The 18,237-nt window shown below is 66.6% G+C and overlaps 3 protein-coding genes across 9 annotated transcripts; 2 read left to right on the top strand and 1 right to left on the bottom strand.

The window, feature by feature from the left end:
• The first annotated feature begins 14 nt into the window (after positions 1-14).
• Positions 15-7,095, top strand: LOC141971287 (actin filament-associated protein 1-like). 6 transcript variants are annotated; one of them, XM_074928534.1, is made up of 17 exons: positions 15-71; positions 2,562-2,690; positions 2,808-2,882; positions 3,017-3,093; positions 3,339-3,429; positions 3,502-3,719; positions 3,800-3,979; positions 4,174-4,257; positions 4,412-4,502; positions 4,595-4,812; positions 4,911-5,041; positions 5,137-5,257; positions 5,376-5,472; positions 5,760-5,909; positions 6,006-6,166; positions 6,250-6,366; positions 6,494-7,095. In XM_074928534.1, the coding sequence occupies exons 1-17, from the start codon at positions 56-58 to the stop codon at positions 6,518-6,520; spliced, it is 1,983 nt and encodes a 660-aa protein (XP_074784635.1). In that variant the 5' UTR covers positions 15-55; the 3' UTR covers positions 6,521-7,095. The 6 variants fall into 6 exon arrangements, with proteins under 6 accessions (XP_074784635.1, XP_074784634.1, XP_074784633.1 ...); XM_074928533.1 differs by having other exon boundaries at positions 3,339-3,719; positions 5,379-5,472; XM_074928532.1 differs by having other exon boundaries at positions 3,339-3,719.
• Positions 7,096-7,917: 822 nt separating this feature from the next.
• FHIP2B (FHF complex subunit HOOK interacting protein 2B) lies at positions 7,918-15,415 on the top strand. 2 transcript variants are annotated; one of them, XM_074928402.1, is made up of 17 exons: positions 7,918-7,982; positions 8,081-8,159; positions 9,133-9,302; positions 10,180-10,284; positions 10,437-10,559; positions 11,344-11,505; positions 11,590-11,786; positions 12,518-12,626; positions 12,706-12,782; positions 12,943-13,132; positions 13,221-13,387; positions 13,499-13,621; positions 13,697-13,787; positions 13,881-14,024; positions 14,350-14,490; positions 14,576-14,676; positions 14,764-15,415. In XM_074928402.1, exons 1-17 carry the CDS (start codon positions 7,938-7,940, stop codon positions 14,867-14,869), a joined length of 2,130 nt encoding a protein of 709 aa, XP_074784503.1. In that variant the 5' UTR covers positions 7,918-7,937; the 3' UTR covers positions 14,870-15,415. The 2 variants fall into 2 exon arrangements, with proteins under 2 accessions (XP_074784503.1, XP_074784504.1); XM_074928403.1 differs by lacking the exon at positions 13,881-14,024.
• A 121-nt stretch (positions 15,416-15,536) lies between these two features.
• NUDT18 (nudix hydrolase 18) lies at positions 15,537-17,695 on the bottom strand. Its single transcript, XM_074928670.1, has 3 exons — positions 17,412-17,695; positions 17,120-17,333; positions 15,537-16,306 (listed from the first exon to the last, which is right to left on the bottom strand). Exons 1-3 carry the CDS (start codon positions 17,565-17,567, stop codon positions 15,717-15,719), a joined length of 960 nt encoding a protein of 319 aa, XP_074784771.1. The 5' UTR covers positions 17,568-17,695; the 3' UTR covers positions 15,537-15,716.
• Positions 17,696-18,237: the final 542 nt, after the last annotated feature.

Below are 18,237 nucleotides of genomic sequence, written 5' to 3'. Positions count from 1 at the left end.
GCCGAGCCGGGCCGGCGCTGCCCCGGCCCCGGCGCGATGTGAGCGCACCCCCACCATGGCCCGGCAGAGAGGTACGGGGGGGGTACAGGGTTGTGGGGGGGTGCGAGCCGGTAAAAGGGTGAAAAAGAGGGCAGAGGATGTGCTTGAAGCTGTTGGGGGGGGGGAGCAGGGTGTGTGTGGGGGGTGTGGGTGTGCAAAAAAGGCGTGTGGAAGGGAAAAAGGGGGGGTATGGGATGGAGGAGAGGGGGTAAAAGGGGGAGAGTGGGGGTTTGGGGAGGTGGGGGGGGGGCTGTGGGAGGGGTGCAAGGGACCAGGCATGGGTGTGGGGGCTCGGGGTGTCAGAACGGGAATGGGGGTGCCTGGGTGCCCCCCAAGAGGTGTTGGGGTGCTGTGGCAGGATGAGGGGTGCCAGCACCCTGCCTGGGGGCAATTTGGGGGCGCAGAAGCTGTGAGGGGGGAGCGTCTCCTCCCTCAAGCCGTGGCCCGCAGCCTCCCCGCAGTGACGGGTCACGCTGCGGCCAGGAGCCTTCGGCCTCCTCCTCTGAGTCATCCCGCGCTGGGCCAGAGCCACCCCCAGCGCTGGAGCGGGGCCCTGGGGTGCCCCCGAGCCGCTGCACCCCCCGGGGGGAGCGGGGCTGAGCCCCAACACCTCTTGCCCCTCGTTGCACTTGGCCGTGGGGTGACATCCCTTGGGCATCCCTCTCCTTCCTCCTCCCGAGGATGAGGATGCCAGGATGAGGCTGAGGATGCCACGGGGGTTGGACGCTCTGCTGGGAGATGGTTGTTGTGTTTTGGGGGGGGCGTTTTCCTCCCGCCCTGGAGACCGGAGCAGCTGGTTTTCATCCCGGCTGCCTTTCCCGGGGCCCGGCAGAGCTTTGTGGGCGCAGGCAGCCCCCCTGCCCCTCCACACCGGGCTGCGGGGCACCACCAGCTACAACATCCCCCCCCCCACCTCCTCCCGCCCCACCGAGGGCATCGGGGCCAGGCCGGGGGGGGAGAGCGGGGGGCGGGTAGGAGGAGGGTTGAGGGGGTGAGTGGACGGAGATGTCATTGCCGAGGAATTTGGCCTGGGCGGAGGAGGAGAGGAGAAAGGGAGGGAGAGGACGAGCCAGGCACACCGGGCACGGGGGACAGTCCCCGGGCCCCCCCATACTCACCCTCTGCCCGCAGGTTCCTTTGGCCAGCCCCTACCCCAGTGCCAAACCCCCCCACCCCCCCCCAACCAGTCCCCTCAGCAACTGGTCCCCCCCCTTTCCCTTCCCTGGTTTCCAGGGCAATCCAGATGTTTGGGCCCAGCTCCGGCATTGCTCAGCCTCGCTGCCCTGCCAGATGTTTCCTCTCCCCCCGGGCAGGGTGTGTGCTCCCCAGCTGGAGGGGGGGGGACGACGACGGGGCTCCCCCCATTCCAGCACCTCCTCAGAGGTTTTTCCCCTGTCCCCTGTGGCACCGCTGGGCTCCTTCCCCCTGCCCGCCGCTGGTTTTGGGGGTACATCGCCCCCCCCCCCCAGCCGGAGCGATGCGAGATGCGGGGATGTGGGAGCGCTCAGGGATGTCGGGGTCACCTGAGGTATTGGGGGGGGGGGGGCACCAGGGCAGCATCCCCAGGCCTTCGCTGGGGTTGTCCCTCTTCTTCCTCACAAGGGGATGGCGAGGAGGGAAGCTGGGGGCAGCGTGGGGGGGAGTGGGCACAGCCAGGCCCCCTCCCAGAGGTGGTGGGTTTCGGTGGGAGGGGGGTCTGCAGTGTTTTATCCCAGGGGGAGCAGAGCCCAGAGTTCCAGAAGCACAGCAGGAAGGAGCGGGGTGGGATGGGGGGGTCAGGGGACATCTGCCCCCTCCTGCGGTGGCAGTGGGGGGGTCCTCAGGGTGAGGGGGGGTCTGGGGGTGTGTGTGGTCCTGCTCCGCCACGTGCTCCTCCAGAACAAACCTCCCCCCCCCCCGAGCTGATGGAGTCGCCACCGCTCAGGGCCAGAGGGACCCTCTCCCCGTGTCCCCCCACCCTGGGGGGGGCTGGGGGGGACACACACACAGAGTGCGGGACTCTCGTTGTCCCCAGCCGGGGTGAGGAGGCACAAAGCGGCTCCTTGTCCCGCTCCATCCCTCCTTCCTGGTGGTCCCCGGCTGGCGCTGAGCCCCGACCCCTCTCCCTGCCCTCGGAGGGGGTGAATGCTCCACATTTTCCGTGTGCCCTGAGCAGCCTTCATCCCGTGTGCCATACCTCCTCCTCCTCCTCCTCCTCCTCCACCGCACGTTGGGCTGCCCAGCACAGCCCCCCAGCCACGGCTGCCCTCGCCCAACCGGGAACAAACCCACTCTGTGAGCGCACACAGAGGAGCCTTCAGCGGCGCGGGTCCCCGTCCCCCCTCCTCATCCTCCCCCGTCCCCCCGGGCCTGTCAATAGCGGGATTGTGCCGAGCCGGGGCAGGTGCCGGGAGTGGGGGTTCGGGGCACGTCACCCCACGTCTGTTTGTTCGGTAGCGGGGAGCCCCTGCCAGCCCTGCCCGGTGCATCCCTGCCTGCACCCTCCCTGCCGGGCTGTGGTGGCACGTCCTTGTCCCCTGCAGACCTGGACAAGCTGCTGTCGGACCTACGCTCCTTCCTGCTCATCCTGGACCGGGAAAGCCTCAGCGCCGCGGCTCGGGCCAAGAAGAAATCGGTGGCCGATCTCCTGTCCCAGCTGCAGAGCCCCCAGTGTGAGCACGGGTCTGCGGGTGGGGGGGGGAGATGGGGCAGCGCCCAGTTAGCGCCCAGTAGGGATGGGACTGGGAGCGGGGCTGTGACTGGGTGCTCCCACCCACCCCGTCCCGCAGCAGAGGACGCAGAGTATATGATCATGCGCTGCCTCTCGCCTTCCCCGGGGACCCCGCAGGGTCGGGCCAGCCTGGGTAAGTCACACACTCTGGCCCTGCACCCCCTCTTTGCCCTGCACCCCATCATCTCGGCCGGTGGCTCCCGGGGGATGCCACCTCCTTGCCCACCCGCCACGCTGCTGCCAATCCTGGTTTTCTCCCCGCTCCAGGAACCAGGACGACGGATTCAGCGGGAGGGAGAGTCTGCGAGTGTCGGCCAGCCAGCGCCCTGAGCCTGCAGGGAGGGGTAAGGGTGGGCAGGGGAGGGGAGAGGGGGGGGGTCTGTGGGTGCTCCTGGGGCAGGGGGTGGGAGAGGGGCACCCAGTGGGCGTCCCTGCACTGCAACCTCGCTCGCACGGGGGTCCGGCCGGGCTGGGAAGGTTCCCGTGCTGCCCCCAGCTCGGGGCAGAGCCCCCCCAGCAGTCCCTTGGGGGGTCTGCAAGGTTGCCCCCGGGGGGAACAGCACCTTCGGAGCACCCCTTCTCTCCCCAGAGCAAGGCGCCGGGCGTCTCGCCGTCCCCACCAGCCGACGACTCCTATGAGGACGCCGAACCCCTCGGCCCTGGCAGATGCGACGGCTCCGGTGAGCACCCCCCTGCACCCCCTCCCCAGCACCCGCTGGCACCCAGCACCCTCACGCCATCCCGGCTCTCAGGGGGTGCCGACACCGACAGCAGCCACTATGAGTCGTACGGGGAGGATGAGGATGGCGTGAAGGACCGTGCCCACTACCTGCGGCGGCCCCTGGCCCCCGGCCCCGATCCTGAGCCCTCCAGCCCCCCCGAAGCGCAGCTCTGCGGCTTCCTCTGGAGGAAGCGCTGGCTGGGCCAGTGGGCAAAGCAGCTCTTCATCGTCCGGGAGCACGTGCTGCTGGTGAGCGGGAGGAGGAGGAGGATGAATGAAGGCTGGGAGCGGGTCCCTGAGCTCTGCCGGACCCCACGCTGCCTCCGCAGTGTTTCAGGTGCGCCGCCGACCCGCAGCCGGTGCTGGAGCTGGATTTGCGGGGTTGCCACGTCGCCTACAAGGCCAAGCGTGGCAAGAAGATGCCGCACGCCCTGAAGGTGACGGGGACGGCGGGTGAGGAGCTGGTCATCGGCTTCCAGAGCCGGCAGCAGGCTGAGGACTGGAGGAAGGTTTGGAGGTGTTGCAGCCTGGCAGAGCTCTGCGTAGGCAGGAGGGAGAAACAGGGGGGCACAGCCCTGTTGGGGTGCTCCTGAGGCGGCTGAGGATGGTGTTTGGGGGACCTTCCCATCCCAGGGGTGCCTGGAGCCCCCTTAGATGGGGGAGCTTGAGCTCAGGGCTGCAGCGCTCCCCCCTCCTTCGGCAGGTGATCGAAGAGGTCAGCAGCGATGCCCCGAGCGGGCTGGCAGCCATCAGCGTCCCAGCGTCCCCCTCCTCGAGGCTCGGCAGGGTGAGCCGCTTGTCCTCCCCCCTCCGGAAACCCAGGCACGGGGAAGGGGGTGTCGGGAGAACACCCCAATGCCCTGTCCCCTCTGGGTGACGCTGCGGAGGGTGGGGGTCAGGGTGCAGGGGGCTTACAGGGCTCTTTGCATCCTCATCCTCAGGCTGCCGGGTCCCAGCTGGGTGAGGAGGAGGAGGATGGCTCCCGGCAGAGCCCTGCCCGCAGCCCCAGACCCGGCAGGGATGCTAAAGGAGGTGCGGTATGTGGGGACGGGGCGAGGGGGTGTCCCTGCACCCCCGTGTGCCCCGGGTGATGGCGGGGTGCCCCCCCCTCGCCCCCCCCGCAGGTTTCCTGGCGGTGCGGCTGCGCGGGCGGTGGCAGCGGCTGTGGTGCGCGGTGCGGCAGGGAGCCCTGCGCATGTTCCCCGAGCCCGGCGGTGCCCAGCGCCCTGTTTGCGCCCTACGCTTGGACGGCTGCAACGTTTCCCCCGGGGGGGCCACCGGGTCCCCCCAACGCCTCCGCATCCGCATCGCCCAGCGAGGCCGGGAGCTCGCCCTGCTGCAGGTGAGCAACCGCCACGGCCCCCCTGCGCCATGCTGCGTCCGTGCCCCCCCCATCACGGGGGGGCACCCCCTGAGCCCCCACCCTCTGCCCCACGCCAGACCCGTTCGGACGAGGAGAGGGAAGCTTGGCTGAAGACCCTGCGGGCCAGGGGAGGAGGGGAGCCGGCCAGTGACACCCCCCACACCGAGACCCCCAGGCTGGGCGATGCCAGTGGCTGCCCTGGCGCAGGGTAAGGAGCCGTCGGCCGGGGTACAACCGGCCCCAGCCCCCCCCAACTCTTCTGCGGGGCCGCGGGCAGTGATGGGCCCCCCCTCCTGCCCGCAGCGGGCTGCTGCTGCGCCGTGTCCCGACCCCCAACGCCTACATGGATGATCCCTTCGGGCAGCCCCCGCCGGCCGAGGCCCCCAAACATCTCTACTCCAACGTGGAGCGGCTGCAGCAGCTGGTAACTCCCCCCTCCCCGATGCACCCTGGGCCCCCCCCTCCATGCAAGCCCCAGGGTGGGGGCAACAGGCTCCCACCATCCACTTGCCCGCGGGCTTCTCCTGGGCTTTTATTCGCAGCAGCAGAGCTTGGACCGAGCAGTGCAAGGGCAGCGCAAGAGACCCGTGTCTGTGCTGCCCGCTGCTGCCTGCAGCAGCGCCCCGCCCTCGCAGGCAGGTGAGCAGGGGCTGGATGCTCCGTCCAGGGGGGCAGCGGGGTCCCCCCCTGCACCCCAACCCCACGTGCCGGGATGGAGGCTGCGGTGCCCACCAGCACGGTGTGGTGCCGTGATTCCTCTGCTCTTCCTCCCTCTGCCCTTCCTCCTGGGCATCCTTCCTCTGCTCTTCCTCCCGGGCATCCTTCCTCTGCTCTTCCTCCCTCTGCTCTTCCTCCCTCTTCCTCCCTCTGCTCTTCCTCCCTCTGCTTTTCCTCCTGGGCATCCTTCCTCTGCTCTTCCTCCCCAGCACCAGCAGCAGCTCTCCGGGGCCGGGCTGCCAGCCCGCAGCGGGCGAAGGTGACCCCTGAGCTCCGGAGCAGGGATCTCTCCCGATCCCAGCGCACCCTGACGCTGCCCGAGCGGAAAGGGGCTCGGGACGGGCTGGATATCCTCCTCGGTAGGAGCGCAGAGGGGCTCTGCCCCCGTGCCGGGGGGGTACCTGGAGTGGTCCAGGGGTCCCTGGGCTTGGCAGTGCCGCCTCCTGTCCTTGCAGGGAGAAGAGCCTTCCCCAAACTGGAGGAGAAGGTGGGGCAGCTGGAGAGGGCCTGCCGCATGAAGGGCAGGCTGAAAGCCGGCTCCGAGATGAACCTGCTGGCCATTGGCAAGTCACTGAAGGGCCACCTCGCCGCCACCGCCACCTCAGCTGGCTCCGAGGTGCGAGGATGGGCCCCGGGGAGGGCAGGGGCTGCGGGGGGCAGGAGCAGGCATCGCCCTCTCTCCGCTCTTTTCCCCAGCAGGGCTCGTTCCTCACGCCGCTGCTGAGGCGCACGGCGTCGGCGAAAAGCGCCCTGAAACCCTCCCTGAAACCCTCCCCGGTCCTCATCGAGAGGGGAAAAGTGCTGCAGAAGAAAAAGGTACCGGCGGGGCGGGCAGAGTTAAGGGGAAGCGGGTCCCACCCATGGAGATGAAGCGGGGGGTGCAGAGGGTTCACACACACACCCCACACCCCCCCCCCCCCCCTTTTTCTCACCCGCTCTCCAGGAGTGGGAGATGAAGTCTGCGATGTGAGCGGCGCCGGGGCTGCCCCCCACCTCCCCCCCACCGCCCCCCGCAGACGTTCCTGCCGGCCCGAGCATCTCTCAGGAGAACGTGGGGCTGCACGTGGATCGTGCAGGACCCGCCTCGGACCGGGGGGTTTAATCATCAATATCAACGCTACAACTACGCACATCTATTTTATATATATATATATATATATACATATAAATGCTGCCCGTGGGTTTCTAATTCCCCCCCCTTCTGCCTCCTCGCCCCCTCCCCCCCAGCACCTTGGTTTTGGGGTCCAAATTTTCCGGTCGTGACCTCACGAGCCACCAGCGTGGGTCTGGTTGAACCCGTGCACTGGCAGCCCCCCCACCCCCAGTTCCACCCCCCCCTCCCCACACACACACACACCCCGGGGACACCCATTCATGGGGGGGGGTGTGCAGATACACCCCAAACTGAGGGGGGGGGGTGCTTGGGGCACCTGATTGCACCTTCCCTGGAGTCGGTGGGACCCGGGCTGGGCCCTGGGCTGCTTTCCAGCGGCTGTGATCGTCAGGGCTTGGTTTTAATTGTAGAAACATTTTTTATTTTTTTGTAAGGATTATATATATATATATTAAAAAAAAAAAAAAAAAAAAGAATTTGGCTTCTACCCGGCTGCGCTGTGGGAAGAGGTGAGCTGGGGAGGGGGTTGTCCTTGTCCTGGTGTGCACGGGGGGGGCTGTCCCCATCGCAATGTGGGGGGTTTTGGGGGGGATTTCTCCCTGTCCCAGTTCAGGGAGGGGTCTGTCCCCATCCCGGTATGAGATTTTCGGGGGGGGGTCTGTCCCTATCCCAGTGCATGGGGGTGTGGGGGGGGTTGTCCCAGTTTGAGGTTTTCAGGGGAGGGGTCTGTCCCCATCCTAGTGCACGGGGGTGGGGGGGAGCTGTTCCCATGACAGTTTGAGGTTTTTAGGGGGGCCATTCCCTGTCCCAGTGCAGGGGGGGGTCCTGTCCCAGTTCGAGGTTTTCGGGGGGGGCTGTCCCCACCCCGTTGCGAGGTTTTCGGGGGGGCTGTCCCCACCCCAGAGGCACTCCCGGAGCAGCTTTATATTTCTGTGACCTTCCCAAACCCTCCGCCCCCCCCGCCCCCCCTCCCACCTCCGTCCCTCACCTCTCTCTCAATCCCCCCCCCATTAATCCACCCCCCCCCCCCCGCCGTGCCCTGCGCCCCAAAACCCTCCCGGAGCCGGAGCCTGGAGCCTCGGGGGGAGGTGCCGTGGCCGGGCCGTCCCCCCCCCGTCCCCCCCCTCCCCGCCCGCCGCCGGGCGGAGCCACCGGAGCGGGGCCGCGGCGGAGCGCGGCGGGGCCGGGACCGGGAGCGGGGCCGGTGGCGGGGCCGGGGTCAGGGTCAGGGTCGGGGGGGGGGGGTCGGGAGGGTTGGGGGGGGGTGGCAGCCATGCTGAGCCGTTTAGGCGCGTTGCTGCAGCAAGCGGTGGAGATGGTGAGTGGGGACCGGGGGGGACACACACACGGTGGCACCGGGACCTGGGGGGGGGGGGGGGGGGGGTGTCTATACACCCCTGACCCCCGTGTGCGCAGCGGGAGCCCAGCTTGGACCTGCTGGAAGCCTTCACTGACCACTGGAAGGGCATCACTGGCTACTACCTGGAGGCCACAGGTGAGTGGGGGTCCCTGTGGCTTGGGGGGGGGTGTCCCTGTGACCTGGGGGGGGTTCCCTGTAGCGTGGGAATAAAGTCCCTGTGGTGTGGGAACAGGGTCCTCGTGTCCTGGGCCAAGGTCCCCGTGCCCTAAGATAAGGTCCCATGGCCTGGGAATAAGGTCTCTGTGGTCAGGGAGGGGGGTCCCCCTGCCCTGAGGTGGGACCCCGTGTCCTGGGACGAGACCCCGTGACTTGGGACAGGACCCCGTGCCCAGGGAGGGGGTCCCCATGTCCTAGGACGGGATCCCATGTCCTGGGAGGGGACCCCATGTCCTGGGAGGGGACCCCATACCCAGAAGGGGGGTCGCTATGCCCTGGGACGGGACCCCATGTCCTGGGACGGGGCGCCCTGCCCAGGGAGGGGTCCCCAGGCCCTGGGACAGACCCCAAGCAGCACCAGGCCGACCCTAGATCCCCGTAGCTGACCTGGCATGCAGGACTTCGGCGTGGGACCCCCCCTTTTCTTATACCCGACTTATCCTGCCGGGTGCTTGTCCCAGCCTGTCCTGACCCCCCCTGCACACCACCAGGATCAGCAAGGGGCAGGGGGGGGGATTTGGGTGGGTGTGGGTGCTCCTGGGAGCGTTGGCAGGTTGGGGCACGTCCCTCTCCGACTGAAAACAACCCGGAGAGCTTCAGCCCTTTCCTTGGCAGGATCCTGGCCCTTCCCGCTTGTCCCCCGTGCCCCCCTCCCCAGGACAACCGGCTGCCCCCCCGGGACAACCCCGGAGCGAGGCGGCGGGGCCGTCCGGCCTCTCGTTAGGCCAGGAGCGGAAGGAGCAGGCGCTGGGCCGCCATCATCACATTGTGCCATCTAGCGTCATCCTCCCGGAGGAGGATTCTGGGCCAGCGGGAGAGGGGCTACTAGCCAGCAACCCCAAAAACACCCCCCCCCCGAGCTGCACCACGTCCCCCATTCCTGTGTTGGCAGACGAGAGCGTCCCCGCCAGACAGACGGACATCCCCTGGCGCCTCAAGCAGATGCTGGACATCCTGGTCTACGAGGAAAAACAGCGCCCGGGCGGGGAGACGGGGCCGTGCCTCGAGTACCTGCTGCAGCACAAGGTCCTGGAGACCCTCGGCACGCTGGGCAAGGCTGAGGTGGGTGGGCAGACACCGGGAGAGATGCTTTGGGGGGGCTGAACCCCCCCAACCGCTGCGCTGCAGCACCCGCCGGCCCTTTCCTGCTGCTTGACGTGGGGCCGCTCAGGAATTTTCATTCTGAAGCTCTTCCAGCTGCGCAGAGGGAGTTTGTGGGGTGTGAGCTGGGTGGGGTGCGTGGCTTTTTTTTTTTTTTTTTTTTTTTTTTTTTTAATGGAGGGGCGTGGGGGTGGATTGCTCAGTGCAAGATCCCCGTTGGGATCTTCTTGGGTGCTTCTCCGAGGGGCTTTTGCATCCCTGCGTGCACGGGGAGGGTGTTTTTCACTTTTCCCACCAGCACATCGCTGCGTGGGGTCGCAGGACGAGGTGTTTTTAGACAGATCTCCCCTCCCCAAGTTAATTTTACCCAAGTCAATATTACCAAATATAACAGCTCTGCTGTTCCTTTATTGCTAATAAAAATAAGGTGCCCTGTAAATACACTTTTAGTGAAACATAAGCAAACAGTAGCGCAGCGTGGGCTTCCGAAACACGCGCTGGCCCTGCCGTGACCGTGAGGATTTGGGGTTTTTTAGGGTGCTGGGCTGTAACTCCCCATCGCCTGCATCGCAGCAGTGGGAAAAGGGAAATAATCCCTGTTTGTGGTTTGTTTTTTTTATTTTCTCTGTTTTTCAGAGAACTGAGTTCAGTCCCAAAGTGCTAAAGGGAAGGGAGCCTGGGGGCCCTGGGGGAGGGTCCATGGGCATCATTTTGGGGGAGTCAAACTTGGGGGGGGGGGGGTGTCTGCTGAGCGATTTGGGGCAATTACAGGGTAATTAGGTAATTGCGACCAGGTAAGTGGGCTCTCGCTGATGTTTCTCGCCCATCTCCCTCCCAGTACCCCCCCGGGATGAGGCAGCAGGTCCTCCTCTTCTTCAGCCGGGTGCTGGGGCAGGTGCAGCACCCGCTCCTGCACTACCTCAACGTTCACCGGCCGGTGCAGGTGAGCCCCGCGCCCGGGGGGGGGCTTGTCGGGGGCGGGTGGGATGTGCCAGTGATGCCACATGCTGGGGCTGGCCCCATCCCTGCCAAACGCTGCCGGGGAGCGATGCCAGCGGGGACAGGGAGCCACCAGCCCTCTCCTTGCCCCACCAGAAATTGCTCCAGCTCAGCGGCGACCGCCTGGGCTCCGGCACGGAGAAGGAGGAGGTGCAGTTCGCTGCCGTTCTCTGTGCCAAGATCAAGCAGGATCCCACCCTGCTGACACACATCCTGGAGGTGAGGAGCCCCCCGCAACGTCCCGGAGCTGGCAGGACGTGGTTGGGATCATCTCTGGGGTTTGGGTCGTTTCCTTGAGCACCTTCATGTGGATCACAGCTCCATCCCCGCTGCAAAGCTCCTCGGGGTGAGCGGGAGGAAGATGGTGGCTGTGAATTTGCTTAGTTGGCTAAAACTGGCCAGCGGTTGCCCTTCAGTTAAGTGCATATGACTGTAAAACTAGAGCAACTTGAGGAAGGGAAGGAGGGATGCATCCCCAGAGTTACATGTGCATTTTGAGGGCTGTGGACTTCTGGGCAATTTTTTAGAATAATTCACTAGTGAACTTCAACTCCCATTTCTCCTGGAAAATGTTTCTGTGCGTATGGGCCTTCAGATAATTCAGATTACCGGTTCAGTCTCTATTAACGTGACTTAATTTGTGGTCTGGTCACGAGCCCTTGGTGTCTGTGGCACACACCTCCTCGATAGTCCAAGTCTCATGGTCTTGTTTCTTTATTGCGTAGAAATGAGATGGCAGCTGTCCAGGTATCTGCATGTTGCTTTGGAATTAGCTCCTAAAATGTCACTACTGGGGTTGTTGGGCGTTGGAATGGGCTGCCCAGGGCAGGGGGGAGTCCCCGGGATCCCTGGGGGGGTTGAAGAGTCGGGCTGAGCCAGCGCTGAGGGATCTGGGGGGGTTGGGAAGGGTCAGGGTGAGGGTCATGGTTGGGCTGGAGGAGCTGCAAGGGCTTTTCCAACCTGGCTGATTCAGAGATTCTTTGCTGCTCCTCTTCCTCTCCAGGGCAAGAGCATCCTGAATGGGAGGAGAGCCCAGGAGCTGCCAGCCTGCCCCGTGGAAGAGGGTGCGGAGCATCCCCCGGGCACCGCGGGCACTGCCGAGCCCTCCCCGCCGCGGAGGGCCGGCAACCTCGTCACGGCCTTGGTGGGGCTGAGCAAGAGCAAGGTAGGGGGAAAGGGCTGCAAGGAGGGGACGGCAGGCGCTGCCGGTTGTGTGACGCTGCCTCTCTCCTCCTCCTCCTCCTCGCAGAAGAGCAGGGTCGCGCTGAAGGCTCGGGAAAACCTGCTCTTGCTGGTGGGGCTCGCCCAGGAGGCAGCTGCTGCCTGCCTGGTGCGGAGCAGCGCCCTGTGCCAGCTGCTGACGGAGCATCTCTGTGACCTCTACAGCGCTGTGCCCACCTGCACCGACCCTGCCGACGTCCTCGCCATGGAGAGGGTCAGCTGGAGGTAAAGCGGGCGCTGGGCAGGGTCCCCCCCAGGCACCACCGAGGCTTTGCTGCAGCCCCACGGCCTCTGCCCTGTGCCAGCTGAACAGGAGCCAGCAGTGTGCCCAGGGGGCCAAGAAGGCCAATGGCATCCTGGCTTGTGTCAGCACCGGAGTGGCCAGCAGGGACAGGGAAGGGATCTGAGCCCTGGGCTCGGCACTGGGGAGGCCGCCCCTCCATGAGTGGGTTCAGTGTTGGGCCCCTCACCCCAAAAAGGCCATTGAATGACTCGAGCGTGGCCAGAGAAGGGCAACGGAGCTGGGGCAGGGTCTGGAGCACAGGTCTGCTGGGGAGCGGCTGGGGGAACTGGGGGGGTTCAGTCTGGAGAAGAGGAGGCTGAGGGGAGACCTCCTGGCCCTCTGCAACTCCCTGCCAGGAGGGGGCAGAGAGGGGGGATGAGTCTCTGGAGCCAAGGCCCCAGCGCCAGGCCCCGAGGGAATGGCCTCAAGCTGCCCAGGGCAGGGTCAGGCTGGCTCTGAGGAAGGATTTCTGTGCAGAAGGGGCTGTTGGGCGTTGGAATGGGCTGCCCAGGGCAGGGGGGAGTCCCCGGGATCCCTGGAGGGGTTGAAGAGTCGGGCTGAGCCAGCGCTGAGGGATCTGGGGGAGTTGGGGGGGGTCAGGGTGAGGGTCATGGTTGGGCTGGAGGAGCTGCAAGGGCTTTTCCAACCCGGATGACTCTGGGATTCTGTGCAGGTCACAGGGTGATGCTGCTGGCGATGCAGTTTTCCCAGGGAAGGAAAGCCTGGCTGCCTTCTTCGGCTGGCTGGACTACCTCGACGAGGTGGTGGTGGGCGCCCACCCGGTAAGGAGCCCCCAGCCAGGCTCGTGGAGCACCCAGCCCCCCGCCGGCACCACGGCTCAGCCTCTGCCGTCGCCCGCAGGTCGTGGCAGATGCCGTCAGCGAGGCTGTGGAGGAAAGGTTTTTCCAGGGCATCCTGGAGCCGCAGCTCCTGCAGATGTGAGTGTCTGAGGCACGAGGCAGCACCCGGGGGGGAGAGAGTTTCTCCCTCGAGGACCCCCTTGGGGCTGGGTCCGTGGGGTCTCCCTTGCCTGCGCCTCCTTTCTCGCTGCCGTGAGATGCTGCGTCTCAGGACCGCATCCCCCTGCGTCCCCGACAGGTCCGAGCTCGACGTCCTCCGCGCCACGGCCACGCTGACGGGCACCGTACGGCAGATCTGCGCCCCTCCCCTGCTCCACCGCCTCGTGCTCTTCCTGCTGGGACCAGACCGGCACCCCGAGACCCCGGGGGACACCCCTCATCCTCTGCGCACCCAACTCATCGACCGCTGCAACCACCTCTCCGACGAGGTGAGCCCCATCCTTGGGGGGGGTGCTGGGGCACGGGCGATGTCGGGGTGCGGTGCCGGTCGGTGCCACCCCCCTCGCTGTGCCGCAGATCAGCCTGGCCAGCCTGCGGCTCTTCGAGGAGCTCCTGCAGAAACCCCACGAACACATAGCGCACAGCCTGGCCCTGAGGAACCTGGAAGCCAGGGGCTACCTACAGCGCAACCCCCTCGTGCCAGATGAGCGCGGGCCCCTCGAGACGGACCCCGAGGATGGGCTGTGAGCAGTGACGGGGCTGGGGGGGCTGGGGGGGAGGCCGGGGAAGTGCAGGGAAGGCGGGGGAAGCCCCTCGCTGCCCACCCAGCTAATACCGCTGTGCTGGCCCCGCAGGGACCTGGAGGAGGATCCGTATTTCACCGACGGATTCCCAGACACCGGCTTTGGGATGGCGAAAATTCCTCTGCCGGCATCGGCCCCGTCGGGCAAGGGGCAAGTGAGCGAGGTGGTCAGCAGGTAGGGATTTGCAGGGGCTGCTGCAGCACGGGGGGGGCTGCATCCCCCTCCCCACCCCTCTCCCCTTTCTCCCAGCTTCCTCTGCTTGGTCCCGGAGGAGGCGAAAACCTCCTCGTGCATGGAGGAAGGTGGCTACGACACCTACGTGCACGATGCCCTGGGCATGGTGAGTGGCTGAGGGGGGGGTCCCCATCCCTAGCTGTGCTGGCCCCCACTCCAGCTCTCACCCACCATCACCCCTCGCCCCCCCAACACCCAGGTCCAGGCGTGTCGTGCCAGCGCAGCCCCGTGGGGGTGGCCCCCAGCCCCCCGGCCCCTCGATGCCTGCCACCCCGAGGGGACGTTTTACGAGGGTCACTTCCTCAAGGTGCTGTTTGACCGCATGACCCAGATTCTGGACCAGGTATTGGGGTGCTTGGGGATGTAACCTGGGTCCCCACCATGCTCAGCCCCCACCCCTGCCTTGGCACACCCCCCACCCTGAGCTGGCACAGGCTGGGGGGGTTGACCAGAGGATTCTTTGTCCTCTCGTGGATCTTGCTGGCCCCAGGGACCCCCCATGGAGGGTGAGAAAAGTTTTTCCAGGGTTTGGGATCCCCGTAGCGGGGGGATAAAGTGGCCAAGGGCAGCGTTTGCAGCTGTTGGGCTCAGGACCCCACCGGGGGAGTGACGGGTGGGGGAATTGGCTGTGCTGGCCCCCACTGAGCACCCCCTCACCCCCCCCCCAGCCCTACAGCTTGAACCTGCAGGTGACCTCGGTGCTGTCCCGCCTGGCCACCTTCCCGCACCCCCACCTCCACGAGTACCTGCTGGACCCCTACCTCAACCTGGCACCCGGCTGCCGCTCGCTCTTCTCCGTCCTCGTCAGGGTAACGTCACCCAGGAAGGGGAGGAGGGGACACAGGGACACCCCTCCCTGCCTCAAAACAGGGCCTGACTCTTCTCTCTCCCCAGGTGATCGGGGACCTGATGCAGCGGCTCCAGCGTGTGCCCCATTTCAGGGCCAAGCTGCTCCTGGTGCGCCAGCAGCTCCTGGGGCTGGTGCCCGGAGAGCGGTAAGTTTGAGGGAGGGGGGCACAGGATACCCTTTGAGAGGGGGCAGGCTGCACCCCACAGAGCCCCCAATCCTCATCTCCCCGCAGGATGGACCACACGATGCTCTTCAAGGGGGTGGTGGTGCTGGAGGAGTTCTGCAAGGAGCTGGCTGCCATCGCCCTGGTCAAGGGACCGCCCGAGGGGCCTCCCTGAGCTGTGGCTCCCCGACCCCCCCACTGAGCACCCCCTCTTCGGCTTGGGCTACCACATGCCGGTAGCCCAGTAGCCAGGCATGGCGGTGGCACCGCGGGAAGGACACCGGCCTCGCAGCGCCCGGCGAGGAGGAAGAGGAGGCGCAGAGTCCTTCCTCACCGCCTCGGCCAACCCGGAGGTGACGCCACCTCCCCGGGTGCAGGATGGGGCCTTTCGGGGTGCAAAGTGGTCTGTGCTGCGTTTCCTTCTTGGGGGAGCGGGTTCCTGATCCCCCTGATCCCCCACCAGCCTCAAACAGGATTTTTTTGGGCAATAACGGGATGCGCGGGGCAATGCCACCCCCCCAGCTGCAATAACTTGTCTCCCCGCCGCTGCGCCCCGGCTCTGGGGCGGGGGGGTGTGTGTGTGTGTGTGCGCACGTGTGTGCACACACGTGTGTGTGTTTGTGGCTCCTGCCTGGCAGGGCACCCCAAACCCCGCAAAGCCGGGCACGGTGTCCCCTGGGTGACGGGTCTCTGCTGGAATAAAGCTGTGAGCTCAGCACCCCATGCTGTGCCCTAGCGGTTTATACTGCGCCCGTCCCCTTTCCTATGCATTCCCCACCACCAAAAAAAGCTCCCCACTCCCCCCATCCCCATCCCACCCCTTTCAACCACAGCCAGGTGGATGCAAGAAGCAGCAACCGGGTTTATTTCTGCCTCTCAGCACCCTCCGAGCCAGGACACAGCCCCAAAACACCCCCCCTAGGCATGGGGGGCTCTCACTTTGGCACTCTCTGGCCACATGTCCCAACCAGCCCCCCCCTGCCGTGCCCAAAACGGGGCTGCTGGGGGATTACGGGGCCCTTTTAGCTGTGGATGGGCACCGTGGCACGGAGCCGCTGCAGGATTCGGCCCTTCAAGCTCTCCTCCTCCACATGCCACCAGCAGAAGGTGGGGACATGCAGCTCGGGGGGGGCAACCCGAGGGCTAGCAGGTGGGATGCTCAGCACCACGTTGAAGCAGATGCCATCAGCCCCCACAGGCCCCCCAGCCCGGTGCTGTAGCCCCAGTAGCCCCAGGGGTCCCGGGGAGGGGGCCGGTGGCAGGCAGTCCCGCAGCAGCCGCAGCACGGGCAGGCGGAGACCCCCGTGGAGCTCGGCTGGGGACGTGCCACAGGCCACCACGGGCAGGTGGGGGGTCCCGCTTGCGCCCAGCAGCACCCAAAGGTCCCCGGTATCGTTGGTGAAGGTCAGCAGGAGCCTCAGGCAGAGGAAGGCGCAGGGCAGCTCCTGCGGCAGCATGGGGGGGTGCGGGGGGCTGCGGCGGTAGCGGGCGGCGAGGTCCAGCAGGGGCAGGATGTCGGGGGCGCGCAGCGGCAGCGCACGGGGGTCCCCAGCCCACCACACCGCTTGCAGGGACTCGGCGTCGGCCTCCTCCAGGGTCTTCAGGGTCCCGCCTGTGGGCAGAGAGATGGCGATGGCCTGGTACGGGGGTGGCATGGGGCTGGGGGGGGCAGCGAGGCCCCAGGAGGGGGGTGCCAGGGCTGGGGGTGGTGCTGGGAGGGGATGCTGATGCCCGTTACTGGGCTGTGGTGAAACTGCACGGTTGTAGCTACTGAGAAGAAAAAAATTAGCTCTATCCCAGCCCAAAATGCCAATGTCCAGGCATGGGGGTGGCTGGGGATGCCAAAGCCCACCATGAGGCTTGTAGGGGACACCAATGCCCTGGCGCAAAGGTGGCAGGGGACACCAATGCCCCATCGTGGGGCTGGCAGGGGATGCTGATGCCCAGTACTGGGCTGTGTCGAAACACTGAACTGTTCTAGCTACTGAGAAGGAAAAAAATAGCTCAAAAATAGGAGTTTGGCAGGGAAGGCCAATGCCCTGGCACAAAGGTGGCAGGGGACACCGATGACCTGGCACGAAGGTGGGAGGGGACACGTGGGGCTGGCAGAGGGCACTGATGCCCATCGTAGGGCTGGCAGGGAAGGCCAATGCCCCGGCACAAAGGTGACAGGGGACACCAATGCTCGGGCACGGGGCTCGCTGGGGATGTCAAAGCCCATCGTGGGGCTGGCAGGGGACACGGATGACCTGGCACAAAGGTGACAAGAGACACTGACGCTTGGGCACGGAGCTGGCTGGGGATGTCACAGCCCATCGTGGGGCTGGCAGGAGACACCCCCGTCACGGGGCTGGCAGGGGACACTGCAGGTGAGCCGCCTCCTTCCCACACCCCTTCAGAGCCGCAGAGGCCCACGGACACGCACCGGTGGGGCGCGCGAGGAAGGCGAAGCGGATCCAGGCCGGGCCCCTCTCCTCCAGCGCCAGCAGGCTGAGGGGTTGGCACTCCAGCCCCGTCTCCTCCTTCACCTCCCTCCTCATGGCGGCCACGATGCCCTCGCCGGGCTCCATCCTGCCGGCCGGCAGGTACCACCTCCCCCGGCACTCGGCCTTGGCCTCCTGCACCAGCAGCACCTCGTCCTGCGGGGACCCAGAGGGGTCAGCGGGTGCCACCGGGGTGGGGGTCCCGCGGAGGGGAATGGGGGGGGGCTGCCTCACCTCCTCGTTGAAAAGCACCGCCAGGACGACGTAGCAGGCGTTCCTCCCCAGGCGGACGGGGCCGGGGGGTGGGGGGGGACCCTCGAAGGTCGCCCCCACATCCCAGCCACCGCCACCCAGCACCGCATCCAGCTCCGCCACCAGAGCCTCCCCCATGGGGGTCCCGCAGGCTGGGTGAGGGGGGAGCAGAGCCCTCAGGCACCCCCTCAGGGGGTAGCGGGGTTTTGGGGTGGGGAGGGTACCCCCCAGACGTGCAGGCGGGGGGGTAGGGAGCCCCGGCGCTGGTTGGGCTGGAGGGAGCGGTGAGGGAGGGGGTCCGGAGATTGCGGGGCGCAGTGCGGGAAGTCACCCAGCAGTGGGGGGGTGTCGGAGGGGAAGGGCTTGCTGGACTGGGGGACGTGGAGGGGGGAGTAAGAGGGGAAGGGTCTGCTGGGCTGGGGGGGGACGGAGCAAGGGAAGAGCTCGGTGGCTTTCGCGATGCAGGGGGGGGTGCAGAAGGGGAAGGGTCTGCTCGACTGGGGGACACCCAGGGGGGCGCAGGAGGGGAAGGGCTGGCTCGACTGCAGCGTGTAGGATGGGAAATAGTAAGGGAAGGGGTCACTGGGTTTGGGGAGGCGGGGGGGGCTGCGGTAGGAGAAGGGCTTGCTGGACTGGGGGAGGCATGGGGGGGCGCAGTAGGGGAAGGGCTGGCTGGACTGCAGGGCGTACAGGGGGGCGTAGGGGAAGAGCTCGCTGGATTTGGGGATGCGGGGGGGGCTGCGGTAGGGGAAGGGCTGGCTGGACTGCAGGACGCAGGGGAAGCTGAAGGAGGTGAAGGGTTTGCTGG

The sequence above is a fragment of the Athene noctua genome, chromosome 28 (genome assembly GCF_965140245.1).
Source record: "Athene noctua chromosome 28, bAthNoc1.hap1.1, whole genome shotgun sequence".
Classification (NCBI taxonomy): domain Eukaryota; kingdom Metazoa; phylum Chordata; class Aves; order Strigiformes; family Strigidae; genus Athene; species Athene noctua.
The sequence above is the reverse complement of the archived record's forward strand: the minus strand, read 5'-3'. Positions and strand labels throughout refer to the sequence as shown.